Source organism: Microcebus murinus, chromosome 4 (genome assembly GCF_040939455.1).
Source record: "Microcebus murinus isolate Inina chromosome 4, M.murinus_Inina_mat1.0, whole genome shotgun sequence".
Lineage (NCBI taxonomy): Eukaryota > Metazoa > Chordata > Mammalia > Primates > Cheirogaleidae > Microcebus > Microcebus murinus.
Genome location: NC_134107.1, coordinates 38,153,034 through 38,180,214, shown reverse-complemented (window position 1 = coordinate 38,180,214; position 27,181 = coordinate 38,153,034). Strand labels below are relative to the sequence as shown.

The 27,181-nt window shown below is 34.8% G+C and overlaps 1 protein-coding gene across 2 annotated transcripts in view; it reads left to right on the top strand.

Annotated features, from left to right (window-relative positions):
• ANO3 (anoctamin 3) overlaps window positions 1–27,181 on the top strand; it is a 368,098-nt gene that overhangs the window by 102,034 nt on the left and 238,883 nt on the right. Inside the window, exon 2 of one of the 2 annotated variants that reach the window (XM_012744641.3) lies at window positions 2,499–2,573. In XM_012744641.3, coding sequence (XP_012600095.1) covers window positions 2,499–2,573 — 75 coding nt within the window. Of the gene's footprint in view, window positions 1–2,498; window positions 2,574–19,755; window positions 19,956–27,181 lie in introns of those variants that run through there. The other variant, XM_076002082.1, reaches the window with a different exon arrangement.

Below are 27,181 nucleotides of genomic sequence, written 5' to 3'. Positions count from 1 at the left end.
GAGATAAACTATGATCTCCTCCTATCTTTGTCTCTCTTTAGCCAATTGTGTAATTCTGATGCTTCTTTTGTAATGTTACCCCTATATTCTACTTTCAATGCTACAACCTTTACCAGAGCTTCTGCCTACCTGTAAAGATTCCTGGATGATCTATGGGGCTTTATACTATGATTTTTCTATAAGGTTCTACACATCAGTAAATGTAAGTGTAGTCTTCCTAGAACTCAATTTTCATACATAGAACCTCTTTTTCAGTGTCTTTCAGATGCAGTTAATAATTTAGTGGAAAAGACAAGATGATTCAGTTTTGTTGGCCATCACTATTGAATTGTGCTATGTGTTTTGCATCTTTCTTATGGTTATGCCATTTTCTGCATTTGTTTGTCCAGAGTTCTGTAAACAAGCTTCTCCTACTCCATCTTCCTCTTCTTCCTCTCACAAATCCTTTGTCTATTCTGCTTCTACACTTTTAGTCATTATTTCTCACACTTGAAATAACTTTGTAATCTCCATGGTCTACCAAAATCTTTTCTACTTTTGGAGTTCAGCGTACCTTCTATGTTTACTTAAAGATATTTAGTTCAAAATTAGTATGGCTATTCTGAATATCTGGTCTTTGTCTCCCCAAAATTATTTTAACTGTTTCATCATATTAATAGCACAATTGTCAACTCTAAATATTCTTCTGCAAAGACACAGAAGTGCTAAGGAAGAAGGAATAATGAAACCACCTGAGTTTAGTTTTATATTTGTGACTTCCAAACTTCATGTATCTTAATAAACCCCTTTTACACACTGGGTCTCTGTGATATAAGAGGGATGGGATTAGATGGTCCCCAAGGTATCTTTCAGTTTATGTTCCATACACTGATATTTAAAGGCATTTCATACAACATAGTATGAAATACACTCCACTTTCATAAAACAGATCTTACAATTGTGAAGTAGATACCACTTCATTATCCATTTATCTAGTGAACAAACCTATACCCTTATAAAAACATTTAAATTTCAGAAACAAAATAATATATGTGTTACAGAATGATTGTTTTTTTCTATTACTATTTAAAACCAATTTTATTAAGCTATCATGCTACTTAAAAGGCAGGATTACCTATACCATATATTAATTGAATACAGTTAGGAAACTTTTATTAAAATGAAAAAAATCCTGCCTTGTACTTAATAAGGCACTGTACCAAACACTTGAGAATGGGGAAAAGGATACAGAAATGAATTTATACATGTGGAATCTACCTTTAAGAAACTGATTGTCTAATAAAGGAGGCATACAAATAAAGGAATTACTGTAATTATGAACAGAAAAAGTTGTTGATGGCTATCACTCACTGAATGCTTGCTATAAACCAGGATCTATACCAGGGACTTCACATATACAAAAGCTAAATAGCCCCCACAAACTCTCAATTTTACAACAACATACCAACATAGTTATTGTTCATATTTTGCAGAAGAAAAACTCTGAGGTCAGAGATCTTATCTCCCCAGAATCCTATAGCAAAAGTGGTAGAAATGTAATCTCCACTATATCTTATTAGGTATCTTTTAAGGTTTGCATACATTTCTATAGGAATGCTTTTTTAAAAGAAATGATTATTCCTGATGAAGGCATCACTTAGAAAGTTACCTTTCTGGCTGGGCACAGTGGCTCACGCCTGTAATCCTAGCATTTTGAGAGGCTGAGGTAGGAGGATTGCTTGAGGCCAGGAGTTAGAGACCAGCCTGAGCAAGAGAGAGACCCCATCTCTACAAAAAACAGAAAAATTAGCTGGGTATGGTGACATGTTCCAGTAGTCCCAGCTACTTGGAAGGCTGGGGCAGGAGGATCACTTGAGTCCAGGAGTTAGAGCTAGCAGTGAGGTATAATGACGCCACTGCACTCTAGCCTGGGTGAGAGTGAGACCCTGTCCCCAAAATAAACAAACAAATAAATAAAAGAAGTTTGCCTTTCTAAGAGCTGAGTCATAAAAGAGTAGACTTTCCATTGACTTTGTGGATAAAGAAGATATTCTAGATACAGAGAAGAAGCTGAGCAGAGGTAAGGAAGTGCAAGTCATGTTCAGGGATTTCTGGTGATTTTTAACATGGGTATAAAGAAGAACAGGGAGTGAGCAAAAAAAAAAAAGGTACAGCTTTTGAGTTTGGGTGGGCAGAATATTAGAGAGTCTGTTACTCGCCGCAGGAAAATGAAATTGAAAAATCTGCCCATTCTAAGCCCTTTCAAAGATGACAGCTAAATCAGCTTGCATAACAGCAAATAGAACCTGCCCACCTGCTTAGTTTCTAATGCATTTACTGAAAGTTGTTCCTTCCTACACACTTCTTCAGAACTAATCTGACCTACACCAGAAAGTAGTTATACAGAAGCTATAGTCAACATGAAAAGTTCTTTATTTTTCATGATAATTTTCCACTCTCTTTCTGGTCTACTGAGTTTCTGAGCAATTTTTATCTTGCTCTTTTGTTCTCTTTCACAGGCTTGCAAAAGTTGTGCTCATCTCATCGTGGGCTGGAGAAGAGTGTGTGGGCTGCCAAAGGAAAATATAATGAAGGTGAGTTTTGAGGATGGAGTTTCAGAAGCCCCACCAACTCTGCTTTTCAGTATAATGTGGTAGCAACTCCAGAGCTTTTATGGGGTGTGTAAATTTAACACAAATTCATGGTATCATATTTATTAATTACCATGTGTGACATTTTAGCTCATCATGTAGTTTGTAAAGCACGTTCACATCTATAATTTATTTAATTTCATCCTAAGCATCTAATAAAATACATTTACATATAATTGTTTATTATATGATCTTACATACTAAAACCTTTACACCACTTATTATAAGAAAATATTTACATTCTAAAATAACTCTGTAATTGCAGTAACCATCAGTAAATTAATCAACAGAAGACCACTGTACAAACCATTTGATATATACATACTTATACTTTTAATAAAAGGCTTTTAATATAGATTTAATATGATCATTGCTTATAAATTGTGTGTGAACACACATATATCTACATATATAAAATTGCAAATTGACCTAGAAACCATTAACAGTTAACAATAAACCAACCTACAATAGATGAAATCAGATAAATGCAAAATGTACCAAGCAGTCAATTCCTTTTTGAAATCCAATTATCAAAAGAAAGAATAAGTCTATTTGTTAACCAATTGATTGATTATCATTTAATTCAGTTAAGCTAATAAATTATCAGTGTTAGACAGAGAATAGTCACTCAGAAGGTAAATAGTTCAAACAAGGAAACATAAAACAGAGAAGCAAACATTGGCAATACTTGTTAGAGAATTTTTTATGGAAAAGTTTACTTCAGTCCAAAATTTCCCCTTGCATAAAAACCAAATTGAGATAGGTACATAGATCTAGTATAGCCTAATGCTATTAACTTTCCAAATCATGTGACTAACTTACCTTGCCTTGATTCTGTGTTTGACAGAAATCTTTGGATTAGAATATGTATTCTGGTGTGTGTGTGTGTGTGTGTATTGTGTGAAAATATGTGTTTTGGAAATGTATGTCCTAGATATTTACTGTAACTGCCCCATGGCAGTACTATTTTTCATGACATAAGAATCATTTTATTAGTATTGTTTGTATTATTAGTATATTCTGTGAACTTGGTTACCATGACTGCATGTTCAGAAAAGCTTTTGCTTGCTTCTGCCAAAATCAGATTTCTGAGACTGTAACTGAACATCATCTTTCACCATAGGTAAGGTAAAAGCCATGTTAGGATGCCTCTCAGCAAGTAGTCAGCTAGCTTTTCTCTGGTATAAACTTTGCTATTATTGTCTTTCTGTAATATTTTATCACTCACTATTTTACCTCTAAATGGCTTTCTTATATTAGATTGTTAAGTAGAGGTAATTGTCAGAAGTTTCTACACACCCACAGAAAGGTAGATTATAAAATGGAAATAAGAAAGGAGAAATAAGAAGTCAACAAAGACTTACATGAGTAAAATAAGCTCTGGAATTACATTAAGGACAATAATAATATTAGAAGGAATGAGTATTTATTAAATTATTCTGATGTGCCAAGCACTGTGTGGTTCATTGGTTAAGTCCATTGTGTGGATTCATTGACTCCTCCCATCAACTCTATGAGGCCAGTTCTACTAAACAGATTAGATGAATGAGGATTAGACATGTGAAGTAACTAGTAATGTGTCTGTGTCCTAGCTACTTTTGGCTTGATAAAGGCTTGAACCAGGATTTGAAACCACATCTCTGCCCTGAAGAGACAAAGCTCTTAATCATTCACAGCTATTGGCATGATTCTTGAAATTCATAAAATTTTCACTAACCCTAACTGACAGTGGTAATTAGAATCATTAAATCTATTTTTTGGTTGTCTTCAGATCTGTCCAAGAGAAGGTTTACTCACATGATAAGTCACCAAACTCCTGTGTGTAGGTGAATAAATTGCTAAAGAAAAGGATAATTTATTAAGCAACTATAATTTTTTATAAAGCATTTTTTAAAATAAAGCATTCAAAAATTTCACAAAGGTCTTTATTTTTATCCAAAGCCTATGACTATGTATACATTCATAGTGTACAGCAGAGCACTAATTGCCTCCCATGCTAAAGACTGATATGTCTTTCATTTTAATTTAAACCAGATTAGTAACTGGTGAAAGTCACATGATTTTTCTGGGAAATTGGTTCAGATTTCCCCCTTAATTTATTAAAAGCATCTCTTTTCTTTTAACACAGCTCTTATTTGCCTGGACATGGTGTAAATGATTAAATATCAACATATCAAAGAAATATACTTTTGTTCCATTTTCATAGGAAATTCTTTTTAAATTAATTCCAAACTCTTCAGGGAGAGTGTAATTTAATCTTCATTGTTCAAATCAGATGTTGTTCTTATTAGCATTTTGTTCCTAGTCAACAACCTAAAAAGGTCCAATCTTAGCACCAGTAATTTTATTCCTTGGATAAAAAGTGGAAGCTAGCATATCGATACAAAATATGTGCAAATGAGTGCTCTCCTTTATTAGGACATGTGCTCATGCATTCATTCATTTATCAGATCATGGTTGTGGGTCTCCTTTGCAATAGACACTGAGCCAGGGAGAGAGTAGATGAAGTGATATTGGAAAGGACGCTGGATTCAGGATTAGAGGAGCCAACATTGAATCAAGTTAAGGCATTTAATAGCAATATGATCTTGACAAGTAAACTAATTCTTTGAGTTTCACATTTTTTATTAAGAAAATGAAGGTGACAATACATAACTTACAAACTTTTAGGTGTCAGTAATTGAAAAATTTTGAATTAGAGAACAATTTGTTAAATGCAAATATCAATGTAAACTTTTTCATTATCATGTTATAACCAAACCTCTTACTTTTTATAAAATCAAATATTATAATAAATCATATAATATAATAAAGAGGGAGTACATAAAACAGAAAGATAGGGACTGAGAGAATGACTGCCAGGATTTTTTCTCAACATAAAAAGTTCAGTAGAAAATATATATAAATACTTACAACAAAAGGCAATGTGTTATAGGCCCACAGTGGAGAAAAAGTTTAATTTCAATAAGGCAAATTCAATAGGGCCTTATCAACAGGGTACCCTGTAAACAAGGCCTTGAAATGGAAGTAGCTCACTAACATGTCATTTGTTCATTATAAGACAGCTGAAGGGATGGTTAATTGAGCTATTACTGCACAGTAGTGGTCTACATGGGCTTTTGAGTCAGATTATCTGTATTCAAATCTTGGTTAAGCATTTTCCAGCTGCATGATTTTGAATATGTTATTTGTTTCTCATTTTCCTCATTTATAAATTTGGGATAAAAGTATTGGCCTCCTAAGGCTAGTATTAGAACTGAGATAAGTGCTTAGCACACCGAGCTCTCATTATTAAATGTTAGTTGTTGTTATTCTACTTATTAGTGCTTTGATTACTGTAAGTGGGGCAGCACACAAAATTTCTTTGACCAGAAAACAGATGGTCAATGATACTGTGCAGAGACATGAGGCAGCAGCTTGGTATTATAAGTGAAAAAGGTAAGTTAGTTTTCCTTCCCCTTCTTTTTCTCTCCCTTTGTCTTCTGTTTATTAGTTTCTTCATTTTCCAAAGCTCTGATTGTCCAGGGCCCCCTACTGTGCTCCTAGTCCGTTGTTCAAAGATATTGGCCCTCTTTCTCTTTGAGTCTTCGGGGTTTCAGGGCTCAGGGAGCACAGGAAATAAGCTAAATAAATGACAAAATGATCCAAGTCATATTAATAATGGCTTAATGCATTCTCTCTTCTCTCCATTTTCAACAAGAGGTGTTCAGTATATATAATGAGTCAAAAAAGCAAGAAATAAAGATTTTATCATGGCAATCTAATCAATCTCCCAAACGGAAAATCATGCTCCATTATTATAGACCCATCCTCCTCCTCCTCATCATCATCATAATTATCATTATCAAGCCACTCAATGTTATATTGTGATTTTATATAGTTTAAAAATATAATAAGTCACATTCATTTATGACTGAGTTTAATACTAACCATTTTATATGTAAATATTATTTTTTTGTTACATGTAATGTATGTGTTCTTTCCATAAATTCTAGGAAGGTCTGAAAGTATGTTATCAGAAAGAAAAAAAAAAGCCAGTTGTAGATGATCATTCCTATCTACAGCATTCAGATGAAAAGCAATTAATCTAGGTACCTATCAGTCCAGAAATGTCTATGAGTTATCTATTATTTCTTATCTCATCACTAGTCCATAAAGATCCAGCTCAGATGGGCAGCTCAGAGTCCACTCTCTTTTCTTAGACTTCGTGCTTTTCCCCTTCACATCTCCTCAGTATTTCTAATCTTCTGCTCTCCACTTTATTTCTGGCACCACCCTGAAAGTCTTTGCTGCAAATTACTGGAGGGAAATTCACCTGAAGTATATCTAGTAATTTCATGATCTAAACAGGATACGTGGGTGAATTTGGCAGGCAGTCCATGCTATCACATGGGAATAACAAATATAACCAACCCTCAACTTTAGAAGACATATAATGAATTGGAGACAAAATTAGGAAGAAGGCGTTGACTGTTCAGTTCGACTTGACCCTTGAGAAGTGAGAATGCAGCTTCAGTTTTAAGAGATATTTTCACTTTTTCAAGAGAAACTATAAATCTGAACATTTGTATATATCTCTCAATTTAGAATATTGGAATGCTTTTGAATCTTTAAAAAATAAAATAAAAATACTGTGTAGAACTAATAAGACAACCATAAAGCCAGATTTGTCTCATGTTTATCAGCTTGAAACCTCTGCCTTAGGACCTTGAACTATTTGATAGGGGACAGCATAAATAAAATATAGCTCTGTTAATACTGACTTTACATCATAGAGTTACTGGTGAGTTATACCAACAAAGAGTATCTCTACTCTGTTTTACCAAAGACTTCTCTCCTCTGGGGGCAAGAGTGAGAACAGGAGTAAATAAAAATTATCTCCTGCTACTCACAAATGTGGTACCTGTGACTCAATATTCACTCTAGATGTGGTCACCATAGTTTCTATGTTTATACCTGTGGTCCCTCCCTGTGTAATTATTGATGGTAATCCCTTTTGCTTCATTAGGAAAATATATTATGAGGTCATACTACTGCCAGGTGACACAACTATCATAGTTAGTAACAATCCAAAGTCTCATGGATGCAGAGGGACAAATAAATAATTGCAGGGTGCTATATGAGATAAACTGCTACAGAGTCCAGACTCAAGGCCAGGTGAGCCAATTCTAAAATCAGAACTCTTTCCACAATCCAGGCTGTTTTCAAGTTTTATATTAAGCCTCAGAGACCTACTTCCAGATACTGGAACTAAGACTAAGAGAAATAAAATGTACTCAGGCACATCCCCTAAGAAGTAACAGAACACAAATTCTAGTCTTCTAGAAGTCTAGAAGTCTTCCGAATCTGAGCTACATACTTTCCAGCTGTATCCCTGTTTGGAAACCAAAGACTAAGCGTATGGTAAACATAACAATCAGCACCCTAAAGGTACAATTTGGTGAGGCATCTGTTGAAAGAAAAAGAAAACTTAGAATAGGACTAATAGTTAGGGAGACACGACTAACTGGCATAAAGAATCAGAGAACAATTCATGATTCTATATAATTAAGTGCTAAATTATTTAGTAAGAATAAAGACGTTCAGAAGACACTGTGTGGGCTGGTGTATTCAGAGAAGAGATGGCACATCACCTGGTCCTTGGAAAACTTGGATGATGAGAATCAGGTAGAGGACATTCCAAAAAGAGGAAACAAAAAGAAGTATTTTTGGTTATTTTTATGGGGCACATCAAGGAATATATTTTGACCCAAGTTGAGGGTTTGTGCTGAGGAATAGGAAGAAATCTGGTGAATAAATTAAGTTGGGCCAGAGTCTGAGAATTTTTTAATGTTTAATTTTGTTTTACCCATGCATATACATAACTTTACATAAATATATAAATGTGGTAATACATATGCTTCTCAATGTACAGTCATTTTTCTTTTTCCCTTTTTTGGCTCCTGTCTCTTTCTCTTTTCCATCCAGCCCATATTAACCCACCCACTCATCTTAACAACCTAGTATGTAACTTTTGATATGTGTTGTCCTTATTCAAACAATTGGATAGATTTTATGGTAGGATACATCAGAATTTACCATAATGTTGTACATTAATTTAATGTCCAGTGTTTTGCTTCCAAGCAAAATAATACAATAAGCATTTTGACATATGGGTCATTATGTATGGCTACTTTGTTTACATGGGATAGATTTCTTGGAGATAGATTATTGGCTAAAAGAGACTCCTAACACTTCACAGATCCAAATTAATCTATGAAAGAATGCTTTTCTTAACATCCCCAACAAAAATAAGTATCATGGCTCTTTTCCATTTTTGCTAATTAGAAAGGTATAAAAGATACCTTGTTATTTTAATTTATATTTCTATGACTACTAGAGAAAATATTTTTTCATCTTAAATTATTGATTTATGTTTTTTGGATTGGGATCTTAGAATGTGGTTTTTAAACACTGTACATATTTTCTTTTGATAATTTCTGCTTTCATCTTACTATTTTTTCCTTTTTTAATCTAATCAGAATACAATTAGAGTAGCAGAATGTGAAGTATTACAGTAAGTATTATGGAAGAAGGGATTTATCATAGGACTAAAAATTACCCATTTGTAAGATTTTGGGGAGAATAAGGGTCCAAAAGGGAAGCTGGAGGATCAGAGAAAAGTCAGTAACTAGCCCTTCAGAAGCATTGGTGTGGCAGACAAATCAGAGCTTGCAGCAAATCTTGAGTGGGGCTGGGATGCAGGGCTGATGGAACAGCCTATGGGAAGGCTTTTGCCTCTGTACCTCCTGGTGGGCTTGGGTTTCTATAGGACAAAAGGCTGGACATGGTACCAGAAGAACAAGGGCTAGCAAGAATCTGTCTGCTCCTTGTGTTAGTCCCTCATTACTTCTAAGTGCAATGAACTTCAGAGCATTGAGTCTGCTGCATCCCTTCAGGTTTCCAAATCTTGCACACATTTCTCTTTTCTCTAAAAACATTATGATCTTACATCTTGTTGATAAATTATACATGTATATTTACATAATTCATCTCTTTAACATTTTAGTTCTTCCAACGTGAAATTCCATTGAATTGATAATAATTAATATTATCAATCCTACTTACTGTTTTATTTGCATTTAACTAAAATTGTTTTGTCCACTGCTTTATTACTTTGCCTTAAATATTTTTGTTTCTTCTAGAGTATATATTTTGATTTAATCTAATTTAGCTCTCTTTTAGTGGAAAAAATGAGTCTGTTTATTTTTTGAGTACTGGCTGATATACTTGATTTTATTTGTTCCATCTTGCTTTTCATCTTTTACTTATTTTCCATTGTTGAGTACACATTTTCATTTTTCTGGTTTTTCTTGGTTTGAGCAAGATGCAATGTATTTCATTTGTTTTCTCCTTGGAGGATTTACTGTTCTTTCCCCATTCATTAAGTATTACTTTCTTTTTCTTTGTTCTCATAGATACTTTAAACCAAAGTATTTTGTCATCAAAATGCATGTTTCTATTTGTTTCCTACTTAATTCCTCCCCAATTAAGATCATTTTCACTTTCTACTTCTCCTTTCTCATTGTCCACCCCCTTAAAAAACTTCTGTAACATTTTTACATCCTCCAGTACCAACTGCCTGGATTTGCTGACAGAATTGATAACTAATTGGAATTTATTTCATCATGTTTCCTTTATTTTCAATGTCTTTTTTTTTTTTTTAGCTCTTATATTAAGTATTCTACAAAAGTGTCTTGTTATCCCCTTGGATTTAGTTAGATAAATAGATAAATTAAGATATTAGAGTACTTTCTTCTTATTTACCTTGGGGTCTCAGTTCTGGTTCATTTGTTTTTCAGACTGGAGATTTTCCTCATATGTTTTAATAAACCAGGATATATAAGTTATGTATTCCTCAAAATATTGCAAATTCCATCTTCCTGTACTTGAGAATAAATTATATCCTTGTCTAGCTATGTTATTCTAGGATGAGGTCATCTTTTATCATCAATCTGAAGAAGTTATTCTATCCTCTAGCATTGCAAATAAAATGTCTGATGTCAGTCTGTTTTCCTTTATGAATATTTTACTAATTGTACTTGTAACCTTATAAAATTCCTTAGAGGTTAGGAATTTTAACAAATATGTCAGGATATGTGTCCTCTTTTAGTCTTCCACTCTGTCTGTGGAAGCTCTATCTTCATTTCTGAGAAATTTCCAACATTTAATTATTGCTACTCATGCAATAATTTATACCTCTTTCTCCAATATCACTCTTATTACTCCCACAACATATTTCATGGTTCTATTCTTCACATTTTTTTATATGTCATTTCTCTTTATAATTTTGCTTTTGGCTGGGTGATGATTCCTACCTTCCATCTTCTGGATCACTGATTTAGTTCTAACTATGAAGTTTTCCTTCAGTGTATCTACTACATTTTTTCATTGGAAGACCATGGTATTTAGCTCCAGAAAGCCTTCTTATTACTTGCACTTGAATATAATTGAAAATTAAATGGCTGGACAACCTGTTGGTAGTGGGTATAGGTAAATCAGTATCTTTTCTTACTGGTCTGTGATTTAGTCTTTGGTCCCTGTTTAAGAACCTCTATTAGCCATTTCAAAACATCTGAACTTCCTGTACTCTCCCAGCCTGAAAGGAAGTAAAGATTCAACATACTTGTTGAACCAACTCTTGAACATGAAAGAAACAAAAATAGAGAATAATTTCTAGAACTGTGGAGGGAGGACCTCAAAAATTTTTCTCCTCCATTAAGTCAAAGAAAACACTGGCAAAAATTGAAAAATTAATTCTTAGGATGCTGGAAATTAACTCAAAGCTTTCAGCTTTTTTTTTTTCTTTTTTCTTTAAGAAAGCCAGCTAAATCTTGGTAAGAAGAGTAAGCTTGGTAGCATTTTAACTTCCCCTATTCCCATCTTCTTAGCAGCTCTGTGGTACCTTTGAAAACCAGTAGACTTACAACCACAATGGTTATGAAAGCCTAGCAGCTACTGGTGGGAACAGAACAAACTCAGAACTCACCACATGCCCCATCTCCAGAGATATGTCATTATTTGACCTGTTTGTGAGCTTTCTGAAAAAGCCACATTCACAGGGCTCTTCCTTATCTAATCTGACTTAGAGCTTATGTAGGTGGGAAAAGCCCTATTCTAGAGTATTTGTCAAAAACAATCTGCTTCAATGTTTAACATCACAGCTGACTGAGATGGCAATATAAGTTGAAATAAATAAGAGACTGACCAAAAAATTATAAAAGCAAAATCTAGGCAATGAGCTGACCATAGGGGGCTTTGAAAAGTTTTGATGTATTCTTGGATATTGAAATGACTGTATATATGTACCGAGCTGGGCATTTGCTTTGAGAAGGCCTTATCTCTCATTTCAAGCTGACCTTGAGACTCTGTGCAAGCAGAAAGTGAAGTTGTAGGCAGTCATAAATTGCCTGCCAAGTGTGCCCCAAAATATACACTAAGACCTTCAGCAAAGAGTGAAAAACTTAAACCTGTTTAAGGCATATAAGGAAATCTCTATCAAATCAGCTGAGCACTAAGAAATTGAAACAGATCATTTAATGGCTGGACAACACAAAAAACATAGACTTTAAAAATTAATCCATCATCTCAGGCATTTAACATTTCTTTATGTTAGGAACATTCCAGTTCCACTCTTTCAGTTATTTTAAAGTATACCCTAACTTACTGTTGAGTATAGTTAAATTGTATACCCATATCAAAACATCACATGTACCCTGTAAAGATATACAACTATTATGTCCCCACAATAATTAAAAACAAAAATAATTGAAAGCAAAATGTATTACTAAACAATAAGCCTCAACGAAAGCTACTATCACCAAAATCTATATTACCCATTGTTCTCCAAAGAAACAGAACCAATTAGGCATGTTTATATAGAGAGACTTATTTTAAAGAATTGGCTCATGTTGGGGCTGGTAAATCAAAATTTTGCAAGACAGGGCAGTAGGCTAGTGACCCAAGGAAGAGGTAATATTTCAATTTTTAGTCCAAAGGCAGTCTGGAAATAGATATGACAATAAAGATACACAAAATATCACCACTGCATACTCCTGATCAAATATTGATAAAAGAATGAGCTCAGGGATTCAATTCCCTAGTGACAAAACCTGATTTGGGGATTGGAAAATATAGTTGCTAGAGATAACATGCAAACTTTCCTGAAAGGGACCATATGAAAATCTTTGTTTTTATTGTGTAAAATGTAATGCCATAAAAATTCTTACAAATGCTCAACCATTGTTTTACAATAAAATACCACAAACTTGGAAGGTTTGGAGCTTTAAACATTTAGGGTTTATATAACCATTTGCTATCTATTCCTAAAGTAATTACGGAAGATGTGCTATTTTTTGGTATAAAGCTTGCAAATACTAAAAATATGTATGCTGGCTGAATTTGGCACATAAATTCCAGTGTGTATTTGTTACATGTACTGAAAAAAATATGTAGCATTCTCCTTTTGCTCACAGAAATTATAGAAAGGGTGGAAAAAGAACATTTTATATTTGATATAAAATATGATTCACTGAATATTTTTCAAGGCAACATGATGTGATTAACTAAAGTAATGCTAAACAAAGATTTTTCAGATTTACTTTAATCAACAAAAAGGTTATAGTTGGCACATTAGTTATGCATACATAAATGTTTCAAGCCACCAATATTTGTGTTTTTAAATTAAGTTCTCCTCAATTTTTTTTTCATTCTGAATTTTGTTTTGGCAAACTATTTGTCTCTCACCAAACCACAATGTTTAATTTCAGACCCCAGTCAAGTTCAGATTGCCACAAAGCTTCTATTTATAGATTTAGATCAATGAGGGTTTTTACTATTTTTTTTCAGAGGGGAAAAAGGAATTACCCTAGTCAAAGAAGCCACAAAGGTTGTATTTCTGAAGCCTGAGTAAGTGAAATTCTCTTCCTGCAGACAAGACTTCTAGTATATGAGGAGATGGAATGGACCTTAGAGTACATCTAATCTATCAGCCTTATTATTACAGCTGAGATGTCTAAATCTCAGGAGGCAAACTGATTTCCCCAAAGTTAGACAATATGCCAGAATACAGGCCAGAATAAAAGTCTATGTCCTGGACTCCCAAAGCCCTCTTTCTCTGCAAGGTCAAGAAGGGGCCCTCCATGGCCAAGGGGTGATTTTTTTTCCAATTTTAAATCTGTGCTATTATTGGATTAAAATGGCATCATGTCATTTTATTTCAAGATTATTTAAAAATACTTGTTATTATTTTATATTTCTTTTTTATATTTCTTTTTATAACATAACCAATGCATATTTGATGGTTAGGGTGAACTCATAACTACTGTCCAAAACAGCACATTTTTTTTTCCTAGTTTGATTACACTGAGACAAAAGATAAAACAGAACATAAGTTTACTCTATGAATAAATGGAGAATAAAGTTAGGATATCAGTAAGAAAAATGAAAAATAATATATCAACTCACCCATATTTCCTTCATCTAGACTTAGCTATATTTTTAGTTTTATCATTAAAAACATATGCATGTACATTTTGCAAACATTGGTCAATATTATGTTGCAATCTGCTTTTATGAATAAATGATGTATCAAGAACATTTTTCCCAGTAAATACATATTCATGAACACTAAATTTTTAACTGATGGTTTACTATTATATTGTTACTCTTATAACTAATCTTGTCAATTTCAAATAGAGACCACACTGTGTACACAGGGAATCTCACAGTTTCTCAGGGGTCTAGGATATATTATGTCTAGAAAGTAAATATATAACTAGAAAAGCCACCTTCACTTCCAACTTCCTACTGACAAACACCCACAAAACCATTAAAGACACAGGCCTAGACCAGTCAGGCAGAGGCTAAGCTATCAGAAGAGATACTAGCTACAAACAACTCCTACCATCACAATCAGCATACCAACTGAGTATTTACCTTTGCTTAAAAGCATGACAATTCACCAAAATGTGGTAGAGTTATCAATATGATCAGAGTATCAGTTTAATAGCTTATGAAGATGGGCAGAGCAAGGCAAATAAATTAAAAAATTACATTCTTAGATTTTCAAAACAACACAGCAAAAACAATCTTTATGAAATTGTCTGCCTGGAAAAAATAAATCATAAAGTGATGGAAAGCCACAGAGTTGTGTGCAAATCTCAAAAGGTAATTAATATACTGGACTTATATTTGATGGTCTTATTATTAGACTCATTTGTCAAATAAAAACAGTTGTTGAAGATCATGGCACATCATTTATTTAGCAAGTATTTATTTGATCAGCTTTTATGTTGACTATCTTTGGGCATATGAGAAATAGAAAAGTGAGTCAACGTGAAGTCTACCTTAAATAATTTCCACTGGACTGGGAGAAAAGTATGTGTCTACTTTCATAAACTTGTATGCATAATGCATGGTAGAAACATGATAAAAATGCCATAAAATGGTATGATACTCCTTAGAAATCATAGGAGATTAAATTCATGTTTAACTGGCTTTATAGAAGGTGGATGTGGAGAAACAAAGTCTTCATCCATGAAATGGCATTGCTCTGGTGCTTTGAAGGATGAATAGTAGTTGAGAATACTTGTAAGTTGGATAGGAATTTTAGAACAATCATTCCAAGTGGAGGAAACAGCTGCAGCAAAACCAGAAAGACCTATCAGAAAAAGAATTTGTAAAAGAGAGTCTTAAAAACAATATTGGGAAGTGCTGTGAACACAAATGGAGCTCCTTCATTGGTAGAGCAATGAACATGTACTTTGATTATTGTCTTATTTAAATTAAATTAAATGTATTTAATAGCTTTATTGAGCTATAATTGATATAGAAAGAACTGTACATATTTAATGTTTGGTGAATTTGGATATGTGCAAACACCTGTGATGACATCACCACAATCAAGGTGATAGATATGCTCAATGGATGTGTGGGATAAAGTAGGTGTTGATGGATTAAACATGGACTTGATTCTATAGGCAACTTAGAAAAGTAATTGTTAAGGTTTTGAGCAGAGGCATAGGATACAAACTGTTGTTTAATCTGTCATCACCTACTGTGTCTTACATACTTACCTTCTTGCGATGCTCTATCTTCTCAATCATTTTGTGTCCCTGTCTCTTCTGAATGCTGTGCGATAAGACTGGACTCTTAAGACTGGCCACTTAAGACTGGGCTCAGAGACTTGAAGATGCTGATTTTTATCCATTGCTTTCTCTTAGTCACTTATGTCTATCAAGTGTGTCACTTCCAAATGCTTCATTGAACATGTTATCTGGATAAGCAGCAGGATAAACCTGCTTAATTCTGTTGTTATACTGTCACACATGGCCAGGAACCATATGCCTTTGGGGACATAATTGTTAAATTGCACCCACCCTTCCTTTTGTGATAGTATACAACTTTTTGAAGAGCTGGTTTGTGTCTGTAATAAAGTATGGAGAGACACTAGAACTAAGGAAGTACTTAATATTTTAAATGTAAATATAAATATAAAATATTTTAATATATTTCCCTTGGCTTTGCATGAAGAAGAAGGTAACTTCTCAGGGCAGTAAATAAACATTTATTTTCCTGATGTCATTTAATTTATACATATGTATTCATTCATTCATAAACATTTATGAAGCTAATAAACTACACTGGTCTCTCGAGAAACTGCAAGGAGACCATAGACTGCCTCCAACAAGGTCTCCCAGGGAGATCTGTCTCTCCTTCTTTATTCTTTACTCTTTGCAAATAAGCCCATTACCAATGTGACTTTGCTATTTCATTTTGCCCAGTTTTGTCTTAAATAATTGGATCCTAGAAGAGAGATAACTGCATAGAGAATTTCTATTTCTGTTACCATTTAGGCTATGAGAAGTATCATTGGCAATTTCAATTTTAATCAAGGTGGTGATTCATGACCCAAAGAGGCAGCTACAGAACTTTCTCAGTTGCTTTGCTACAGCACAATACAGGGAAATTCACAACTAGATGAGCTGAGGGTCATATTTCAAAATTCAATGGAATAAAAAGCTTCTCAGTTATGTAAAGAAATAGAGTTCCTTACATCTCTGTGGAGCAAAAGTTAGTAGGAGGCCTGAAAAACTAATTATTTAAGGAACACAGCAGATAAGTGGTGAGTTGGAGAGAACAGCAGAAACCTCAAGGAGAACATAAAGCCTGGGTCCAAGACTGAACAAAAGAAAAATTAGAGTTGTAGCAAGATAGATAATGTGAGGTATGTGGTGAAGATATATGTACATAATAAAGATAAAATCAATATACATCATTTATAGAAAGTATGAACATGATAGGAAAAAGTGAGGATATAAAAAATATTGCCCTTAAACTCAACTTGCAAAAGTAATTACTCTGGACATTTTGGTATGTTTCTTTCTAGTTTTTTTATTTTTTATATATTGGAAAACATAGTTCTGATCATACTGTGTATTATATTAATCATGCCCCCTCCCTGAACATTATATAAAATAAATGTTTTCTCATGTTATTTAAATTTGAGAAAAGATGTTTGAAACTAAAAATAGTAAGAGAAACCAGCTCAACATAGTTTGGCCTTCCTTAATGAGGCTATTTAATATTCATTCCTAAACTTTCTACAGTGGAAATGCCAATCTATCATAATATTTCCTATTATCAGATCACAGAAAGAATTCCTTAGTGAAAACAAAAAAAAAGAGGTTTTTTTGCTCACACCCCTCTTTCTGCATTCCCCACTTCCAAAACATATACTTTCTCTCTCTTTACACACACACACACACACACACACACACACACACACACACACACAGAGGAATCTTTTCCTTCTCTTTGCCATTGCCTTCCCTGTAAAGCAGATGGCGATTCAAATTTCCTCAGCCCCTCACAAAGCTGTTCCTCTAGCAACCTCCCCTAAAAGACTGATTTTAAAACAAGCAAAGATGTTCTTTGAATCCCCTGCTAGTCAATCTGGCATCCAAATCTAAAATGTTTCTAATTAAAAGAAATCAACTTTTTTACAAGATAGTTTAATCATAATCATACTGATGAGGTTAGGTTGCAAGGATGTTAGAAACTTTTTTTTTTGGAAAAAAATTTCTAATGAGGTTCAGCATCTCAACTTATTTCTAGTTCTAGCAGACACATTTTTGCCTCCTGCTGAGCTATGGGTCAGAGGGTAGGTTGGATAAAATCAGAGATCAGGAGAAAAAAAGAGATTCTAGGAAATTAAGATGTTACCTATGCTTGGAAGTGTGGAGTAGAACCAGAGGCCTTTAATTCTTTCACTAGTCCTCCTAATCATAAGTCAAATTAATGCTCATATTTCAAAAATATTTCTGATTCTAATACCAGTGATTTAAAAGAGTTTTAAGAAGAAGATGAGATCCCTTGAGGTCATAACTATAACTGTGATTAATATTTAGTGGGTGTTGCTTTCCTGCCATGAACTAGTCCTTAAATACATTATATAGCTATAATCGTTATATATACATAATATATACATAATCTTCACCTATTAGGTTTGGGTTGTATTAGAATCCAATGAGTTGGGTCACATCAGAATGAAGCATGAGTTGAACTGTATCGCAGTTTTAATTGCAAATGAACAAATGAAACAAAAACATCCTCAGGCAAGTCACTTATTACTCTTGGCTCCAGTGCCCCTGCCTATAAAATAAACCTTTGTGGACACAGTCTCTGAGGTCTGTTCTGTGTCTTCATTTAGAGGTAAACCCACACTGAATCATTCTCTGTAACCAAATATTTAAGTGCCTGCATACTGAGCTCTTAGTGAATGTTCAACGTTATTTTCTTCCTGGAAAGACCATTATGGAACATTACAGAAGGCAGCACAATCTTCCTACTGTGAGTAGAGCCCAATTTCTCTCTTCTTGCTTTGGATGACTTCAGGCCCAGTCACTGAACATTCAAGAGAGACTCTAGTGAGAACTGCCTGGCTGAAGCTAGCCAACCTATCAAAAACCATGAGACATGATAATAAGTTGTAGTTTTAAGCTTCTAGTTTCAGGGTGGATTTTATGCTTCCATACATACCTGGGACATCTACTTACTCAAAGCTATATTCCCCTCCCTGTGCCTGTATCGTGCACCACAGGTGAAAGTAAAGAGCACACTATAGTAGTTCATTTGAAGTTTTGAGAATTTTAAAATTTGTGCATCTTTTTCTTTTCATCTTCTTTCATTTGGAATTTTCGTGTTGATCTCACAAAGCAACAGACTCTTGCTGTGTGTCTTTTCAATAATATGTTACATCTTCCAGGAAGAATTTAGGGGTTTGAATGAGGAGGCAGTGGTAAAAGGAAGAAAGGAGACTGTACTGAAAACTGTGTTAAGCTGGCTCCTGGTTCTATTTTGGTCACTGCCGTTTGACTTTCAAAGTTACTTCACTTCTTTGAGTATCAAGTGCTTTCTCCTTCAAACAAGGTGTTATTGATGTCATCTTGAGATTTTGTTGCTGTGGGCCTCAGTTTCTTTTATAATATTATAATAATATTAATAATATTCTGCCTTCTTTACAGGGCTTTTATGCAGATTAAGTTGAGAATCATGGATGTTTTTCAGCACCTGTCACTTAGGAGGTAACAAATGGTCCAGTATCACTAACATAAATGATTCCAGGTCTAAATAGATAAAGCAGAGGAGGAGAATGCAAGTGAAATATGCTAGATATTTAACCTAGCTTATCTAATAAAACATACTACTGGCCAAGCTGAGGCGGCTTTCTCCACTTCCCGCCCTGCCCCATATTAAGTTTATGAGGGAAAGACGAAAATGTCTCCCGATCCTCTCAGAGCAGAGACCAACTTTGTCCTTCCTCAAAAGTGCCAGTATTTACTTACAGGCCAACTTTCAAAGCTTAAAAGGGAGGGCATTACCGGCAGCTGTAGAGGTCAGTTCGGATTTAAATACAGTCCTTAAGAAAAGTCTTCCTCGCCCACTCCCAGCAAACCGCGCCCCACGCCCACCTCACTGCGGCACTGGGCGCGCGGGGGATGCGGGCTATTCCCCGAGTAGCCGCTAAGGGGAGCCGGACGCCGGACCGCCCACATTGCCATGACAACGCCTCGGCGGGCGCGCAGCCCTGGGAGCGAAGTGCGGGCTAAGGCAGGTGTCGGATTGCAGTGCGCTCCGAGGCGCCGGGATTCCTTGGAGCCTCTGAGGGAGTCTGGCTGCTGTTCCTCCGCCTCCCTCTCGGACAGCTCCCTAACCCGGCGGGGACGCGCAGAGTGAAAATGGTCCACCATTCAGGCTCCATTCAGTCTTTTAAACAGCAAAAAGGTCAGTTGGCGTCTTGCTCCCCTCTCCCTGCGGGCGTCACGTCCCCCTCTGCATGCCCTTGCAGTTGTGTAGGAGTATCCTTCACAGGCTTATATGGCGCAAAGGTTGGGAACTCTGTGAAGTTAAAAAAAAAAAAAAAGGTAATTAAATGTCTCTTCACTCTGCATCCTAGATGAGTCTGATTTTCTGAGCGCCGGGGGTAGTTAGTCCCTGGGAGAGCGGAATTCGTCATTTCAGGACTTGACTGAATGTGTCTCTCTGCTAAGACTCCAATGCTCCAATGCATTGCAGTAAACCCTGTTTAGTAGGGGTTGTCCAAATAGCCCAGTAGAGCTGTGAGGTTCGGAGACAGGAATGTTGGGCGATATCTGCCCTCGTCTGCGGTTCAAATGTCTAGTAAGCTTCACAAAAGTGAATCTACTCTTTGAGACGCATTTACGCAATCGTAAGATAAATGAATTCTTGGAGAGTTCCAGAAGTTGGCCTGTTGCAATTCAGGGGGCACTGTAACTTCCTTGGAAAACTTTATTCTTGCCTGTGTCCCATGCTTGATTCTGGATTTCCAGTTTTTGTTGTTGTTAGGTTCCTCTTCTAGGGGCTTTGTATTATCTCTTTAAGCTTCATTGAGTTCCTCACTAGATGCTGTGACAAGAATCAGTATGTTCATAATCAAGTCAAGAATTATTCCAAGTTTACCCTTACTCTTTGGTCCTTGTTCCTTACTTTGTTTAAAAGACTTTTTATAGAACATATTTATTTTGAGGCACAGTCATAATTTCTGGAGTTTTATTGTCCAGAAGCATTTATTCGACAACATAATTACCATTTTACTGAATTAATAATGGTAATTATGCCAAAGTTACCATATAGTACCTAAGATATGTAAATTCCGAAGTGTTTTTTATTGAAAGTAAATATTTCCTTAAATATTTGTATTCACCCCCCCATATTATCCTTTTTTTTTTTTCAACAGTTGTTTCCATGTAGCTCTTTGACTTTTTTTTTAAAAAAAACAAAAACTGAATGGACACACCAGGGATAATTTAGGAGAGATTCCTGCAAAATGCAGAATATTTAATTATGGAATGAGCTTCCAATTCCGTAATTCCATACTCAACTCCAAGTTTCTAGGTTCTTTCAAATATATATTGAAATTGGGCGTGATGTGAGAGACTGTGGGGGTAGACAAAAAATTTCAGCTAGTATACAGTTCTACTTCAACTCTAAATATGCCAAAGAAAATTAAATTGCTTCAAGAAGTTTTGTTCTCTTTAATCATTATTTTAAACACAATAAACTTTCAGAATGGATAAAAAGATTATAGGAACTTTGCAACAGCCCCATACCTCCTCTGATGTATGGCTATGGGTGATTCATTTCTGGGACCTGAAGGCTTGAAATGACCCCCCACAACAATTTATTATGTATGGATATATGTCGTGTTTTTAAGAAGTAAATAATTGCCAACTTTAGGACCAATTGTCATTGCTTAGTGAGTGATAAGAAATCATGCAATTCCTGGCACTTCATATTGTTTTCTTTATGATGCATTATGAGCCATTTATTTTCAAGTCTTCACTTAATTTTTGGCCCAAAAGGCAACTTTAGCAAAAGGATAAAAACCTAGAGGAGTAGTCCTCAGGAAGGAAGATTAGCTTTTAGATAAGTGGTTCTGGTTAATTATTTCCTAATTCTGTATAGGCATTAGAAAAAGGGAGACCAAATTGAAGATTAACTCTTTTAATTCTTAAAATAGGAAGAAGCAAAATAATACTCTAGATACTGTCCTAGGAGGTATACAACAAAAAACTTTTTTTTTCACTATGACATTAACCTTAAAACTATACATTAAAATGGAAGAGAAATCTGTAGTGAAACTCTGTACTCCTAGCTTCTAGGCTTGCCTATATTACTAGCTGAAAAACCCTCAGCAGACTGTTTAATTACTTTGGCCTTTGCTTCACATATAATATGAAGGGATTAAATTCCTGACCCCTATGACCTTTTCTGTCTCTCTCCCTCTGTTCTATGGGAGGGTGAGCTGGCAATGGGGAGGCAGAGATTTCTTCCTGGGAAAGATTAAAAGCAGAGCCCTGCTTTTAGTTCACTTTTATGAAATGGTTTAGTTGAACAATCCAGTTTACGGGATTTACTTTTGTTTTAATCAGATAAGCTCGATATCTTTTTAAAATTTTGATTTCAACTTTTTAATACCTAGAAACATCCTGATACATCCAGAAAACACCCTTGTTATAAGATTTAAAAAATTTCCACCCTCACTTGAAAAACAGACACACTTACTATTTAAACTCTACACAAGGCATGGGGATTCTCCTATATATTTGAGAAGTATGTAATAATCTCTGATACAAATTCTCTTCCTGATATTACTGAATCTTATTTAACAAATACATATAGATGCCAGAATAGTTATGTGTCAAATAAAATAATATATGTAAACTCAAATTTGTTAATCTATTGTTTTTGTTTTGAATCCTGGATATTAATCCTATGTATCCTACTTACAATGTATGTCATTTAATACCTCTAATGCTTAGTGACTGCTTATGTGAAATGATAATATTATGTAAATGATAATAATAATATTTACCTTGCAGAATTATAAGGCATTTAGTAGTTTAGCATTTAGCACACAATTGGGCCTCAAAAAATTTAATGAATTTTGCCTTTAAAATTCATACAGGCTCAGCCATTTTTTGTTGACCTCTTAAGAGTAAGTAAAAGAAGTCCTCAGCAGTCCCCTTATGATTTTTTGCCCATTCTTTTCCTTCGGGTCACTCAATTTTATTATTTTGGGGTTAATCTTAAGGAAAATGATGACTCCAGACCATCGAGGAATGATTCTTCAGAATAGTCTTGAGTTACAGTTACAAACTCTACCTAATTCATATGTCTATTCCTCAGAAAAACTTCCAGATTTCTATAGGGTAAACTTATATATCTAATGAATTTCATAATTTAAAAATTTCCTTGCAAGGAAACGGTTTTTATTCACTTTCCACTCAACTCGTGCTTATTTTTTGATGTCCAAGGGTAAATTGGAGTGTTTTATAGCTAAAGAAAACTAGGAATACATATTTACTTTTGCCTTAGCATGTCTTGGAGAAACACATTAGCTGAAAAATCAGCAGTGACCTTGAGGGAAAGTCCATCTTTGCTTCCTTGCCTGGCTTGCTCTGTGTCACTTTATTTATGATGGACTCATGTGCCATACAAGAATGGGCAAGAAAAGGACAGTGGTATTTCTAGCTTCTGGTGGCTGTTATTTACCAATACAGCTACCAAGACTTTTGTAGAAACCATAGGTCACATCAAACACAGCCTGTCCCAAAAAGCTTGGGCTTCCTGGGATCAGCTGAAACTGTTAAGTGATTCATCATTATCCTAAAGGACATTTGGTTAAACATAGAGTGTTTTTAATAATTCCACAGAAGTAAACCCTTCTTACTCAAGTAACTCGTTTAATAATAATCTTTTACACTTATATGAGGGCTTGCAGGCTGTAAAGAATTTTCCTTCTGTAAATAAATTATTTGCTATTGCACATGTGCACCTGTAAAGCCATTTGGCAGCTATCCTGATTTGTGTCCAGTTCCTACTTCAGTCTTCCCAGAGGGACAGTCCTGGGGAAAATACCTAGTTTGAGATGTGTGTATCCCACTGTATAAGCCTCTTTTTCCTCTTACTGATATCTTAATCATCTAGAACTTTCCTATTCCCTTACCTTAAGGAAAAAAGAAAAAAAAGCCTGAAGCAATTTATACAATGACGGAAATCTATTATTCATTTATTTTGCTAACTCTCTGTAGTACTTTCACAGTATATTATTTTATTTATGACTGAAGGACAGAAGGCATTATCTTTTGTTAAAATAATTCTAAGTTATATAGGAAAAAAGTTGAGGGAAGTATTTTATAATAGGATCAGAAATTACATTTGTTTTAGGATGGTACTGAAAATCAGCCCAGATCACCAGAAAGAATTGAGAATCTCATCTAATTTAGAGCCTGTCAAATGTTCTGTTCTGTCCTTTATTTTTCACCCTTCTCTTTCTTTTTTCCCACAGATTTCCTAGACACTTAGAGCTCTAGTTCCTCATCGACAATCTCCAAGTAAAAGCAAGCCAAACTATAAAAAGAATATAGGGATATTTCAATCCAAAAAGAAAACACATTTGTCTGGAACTATTTCTTAAAAAATCCTTCATATCTCAAGTGGATCCAAGAAATTGCTGTGTTAATTTCGAGTAAGAATATTGATATTTAAAATGATGGCTTTGGATTTGCAAGGGTAGTATACATTATGTGATAAATACACATCCTGTGCTTGATAAAGGAAAGACATGTTGGATTAAAACAGATTCCATCTAAAGTAATTATAATTTTTAAATGTGGATGTTTTAAAACTATCTAGAATTTCAGTTATCCAAAACAGCACATTTCTTGAGGATTTTGGAGAGCTGAATTTTTCATTTGAATGTAGAATTTAACATTATATTCTATACATGGATATTACTAAAAAGAAATTGGGGGTTGATGATATAAGTCAATTTATCAGAAGAAACTCAAACCTTTAAAAAATCAAAGAAAAACTCAAACATCTGTTTATTATTTTATAACTGTTCGGGTGTTTATAAAATATTAGTATAAAAATTTTGGCTAAATTTAATGCAGTTGTACCTTAGTGAAGAAAGCCCTGACTCAGAGTTCCCTGTGATTGAATCTTGTCACCATCTCTGAGACTTTGGGCATTTGCCTTTTCTGAGTGATAAGTTCCAAAATGCGGGGATAGTAATTAATACCCACCTCTCAGGATTATAATGAATAGTAATAATAATAATAAAAACAACAGCAGAAGCTAATATTCTATGGACACTACTACCCCCTGTCCTAACAGCTTACACACTAAGGCTTTAGTAATTATGTTATTTTTCCTATTTTCAAGTTGTGGGATTTGAGGTTTATATGCATAGCGAGTTAACTTTAATGAGTGCTGGAGGTTGGGTTTGAACACAGTTTGAACATGGCCCTCCCTGACTCCAGAGTCCACATTTATAACCATTGAACATTCCATCAGTAGGCCTAATTACTTCAGGTACTTTGGAGGACAAAAATTTACACAGCTGCAAAGCATCTCACTCTCATCTAATTTCTACCACAGCTGTCTGTCTCTTCTATTACTGTCTTTCCTCCTCAATTGCACTGCAAGTAGCAGTTACCTTAAATTCTGGCTAATTGCAACCCAACAGGCATGTTGGAAGTCTGAACCAGGTACAGGATACAAGTTCACCAAAACGTGTCTCCCATATTCATATCCTCACTAAAACTGAAATGCAGCTGGCCTGTGGAGGAGAGGGTTTCCTTGTGGGCAAATTGGATGGCCATGAAAGTGTGTTGTTGAAAGTATTTTGCAGATGCATTGTGTTAGTTGTGGCACACGGTTTTTGACCATTATGCTTTTACAAAGTTCCTAGGCTGCCCAAAACGCATCTCCTAAAATAACCTTTAAAATTGTATATATTTTGTGTTTGGCTTTGGAGTACTAATAACAATTTGGGAGGGTTGTGGTGGCTAGTGTGTGTGTGTCTGTGTGTCTGTGTGTGTATACACACACACATTTTTTTATATATCTTGTTTATATATGTAAATATATGTACAAGATCTAGTTTTAAGCACACACTTCATTAATCCCTGGTCTCTTGAGCAATTTATTTCACTACTTTAGCTCATTTTCCTAGATCTATAAGATATAGGTTTCCAGTTTGCAAGCTCTAAAGAATCACCTGACATTCTTATTAAAATGCAAATTTTTCAGTCCTTCCAGACCTATTGAATCTAAACTCCAAGGTAAGAGACTAGAAATCTATGTTTTTTAACAAATATGCTTCCCAGAGGATACTTACAATTGAGACTATTTCATAAACAGTTTGGTAACATAACATAATAATATAACTATGTCAACGTTGAGTGAGAATGAATTTAAATGAGTGGACTATAGCAAACTGTCAGTTGATAATTGATTATTTTTTATTAGTATAGGCAAGCTATGTAGATTCTATATATACTTAGCTGTATGCATATACACATCTATGAAGATGTAACTTGAGTGTTTTCTAATATTGACTAAAATCCCCCAATCCTGCTTTTTGATGAGATTTTTAAAAGGGAGATGGATGGTGTCTTGTCCCATTTATTGCATGCTGTTTAACTTCCCAGCTGATTCATGTCAGAATGGACATTTCAATAATTGTGGTATTAGACTTGTAGGAAAGAGTTATCAGATTTTGTCTTCAGTTTTTCAGCCGTGACCCTTGTAAATACCCAAAATGCTGTCAAATCTTTATCTTTATTTTAAGTATTTTAGTTCCTTTTTTTATAATGTAACATTTTGCAAAATAAGGGGCTTCGCTATATAGCCTTTCTTAATGAAGTATCTCAGAATGACTTTTTTAAAAAATCAAATACATGTTAAATGTTTACAGTTCTCCTTGACTTATGTGTAGGGAATATGTGTGATAGGCTTGTGTTTTTTTTTTTATAAAGTCACTGTCATATTGTAAAGTCAATCTGAGAAAGGCAATTTGTGAAATAAGAAGCAAGGATATGGTGTCACAAAAACTTGTGTTTCAATTTTAAGATTGTTACATAGTAAGTGATCATGGGCAAAGTAATTTCAGTGGGCTTCAATTTCCTTACTCATAAGGCCAAAATAATAATAAATACTATTATTAAATGATCACTCTTTACCAGACACTGTTTACATATTTGGCTTATTGTCACCTATTTAATCTTTATAAGGGGAAATCAACCAACCTTCCTTCCTTCCTTCCTTCCTTCCTTCCTTCCTTCCTTCCTTCCTTCCTTCCTTCCTTCCTTCCTTCCTTCCTTCCTTCCTTCTTTCCTTCCTTCCTCCCCTCCTTCCTTCCTTCCATCTTTCCATCCTTCCTTCCTTCCTCACCTGAAGTTAGAATGCAGTGGCATCATCACAACTCACTGCAACCTTAAACTTCTGGGCTCGAGTCATCCTCCTGTCTTAGCCTACAGATTAGCTGGGACTACAAGGAGCACACCACCCCAACTGGCTAATTTTTCTATGTTTTGTAGGCATAGGAGATCTCACTCTTACTCAGGCTGGTCTGAAACTCCTGGCTTCAGCCAGTCCTTTCGCCTTGGCCTCCCAAAGTGCTAGGATTACAGGTGTGACCC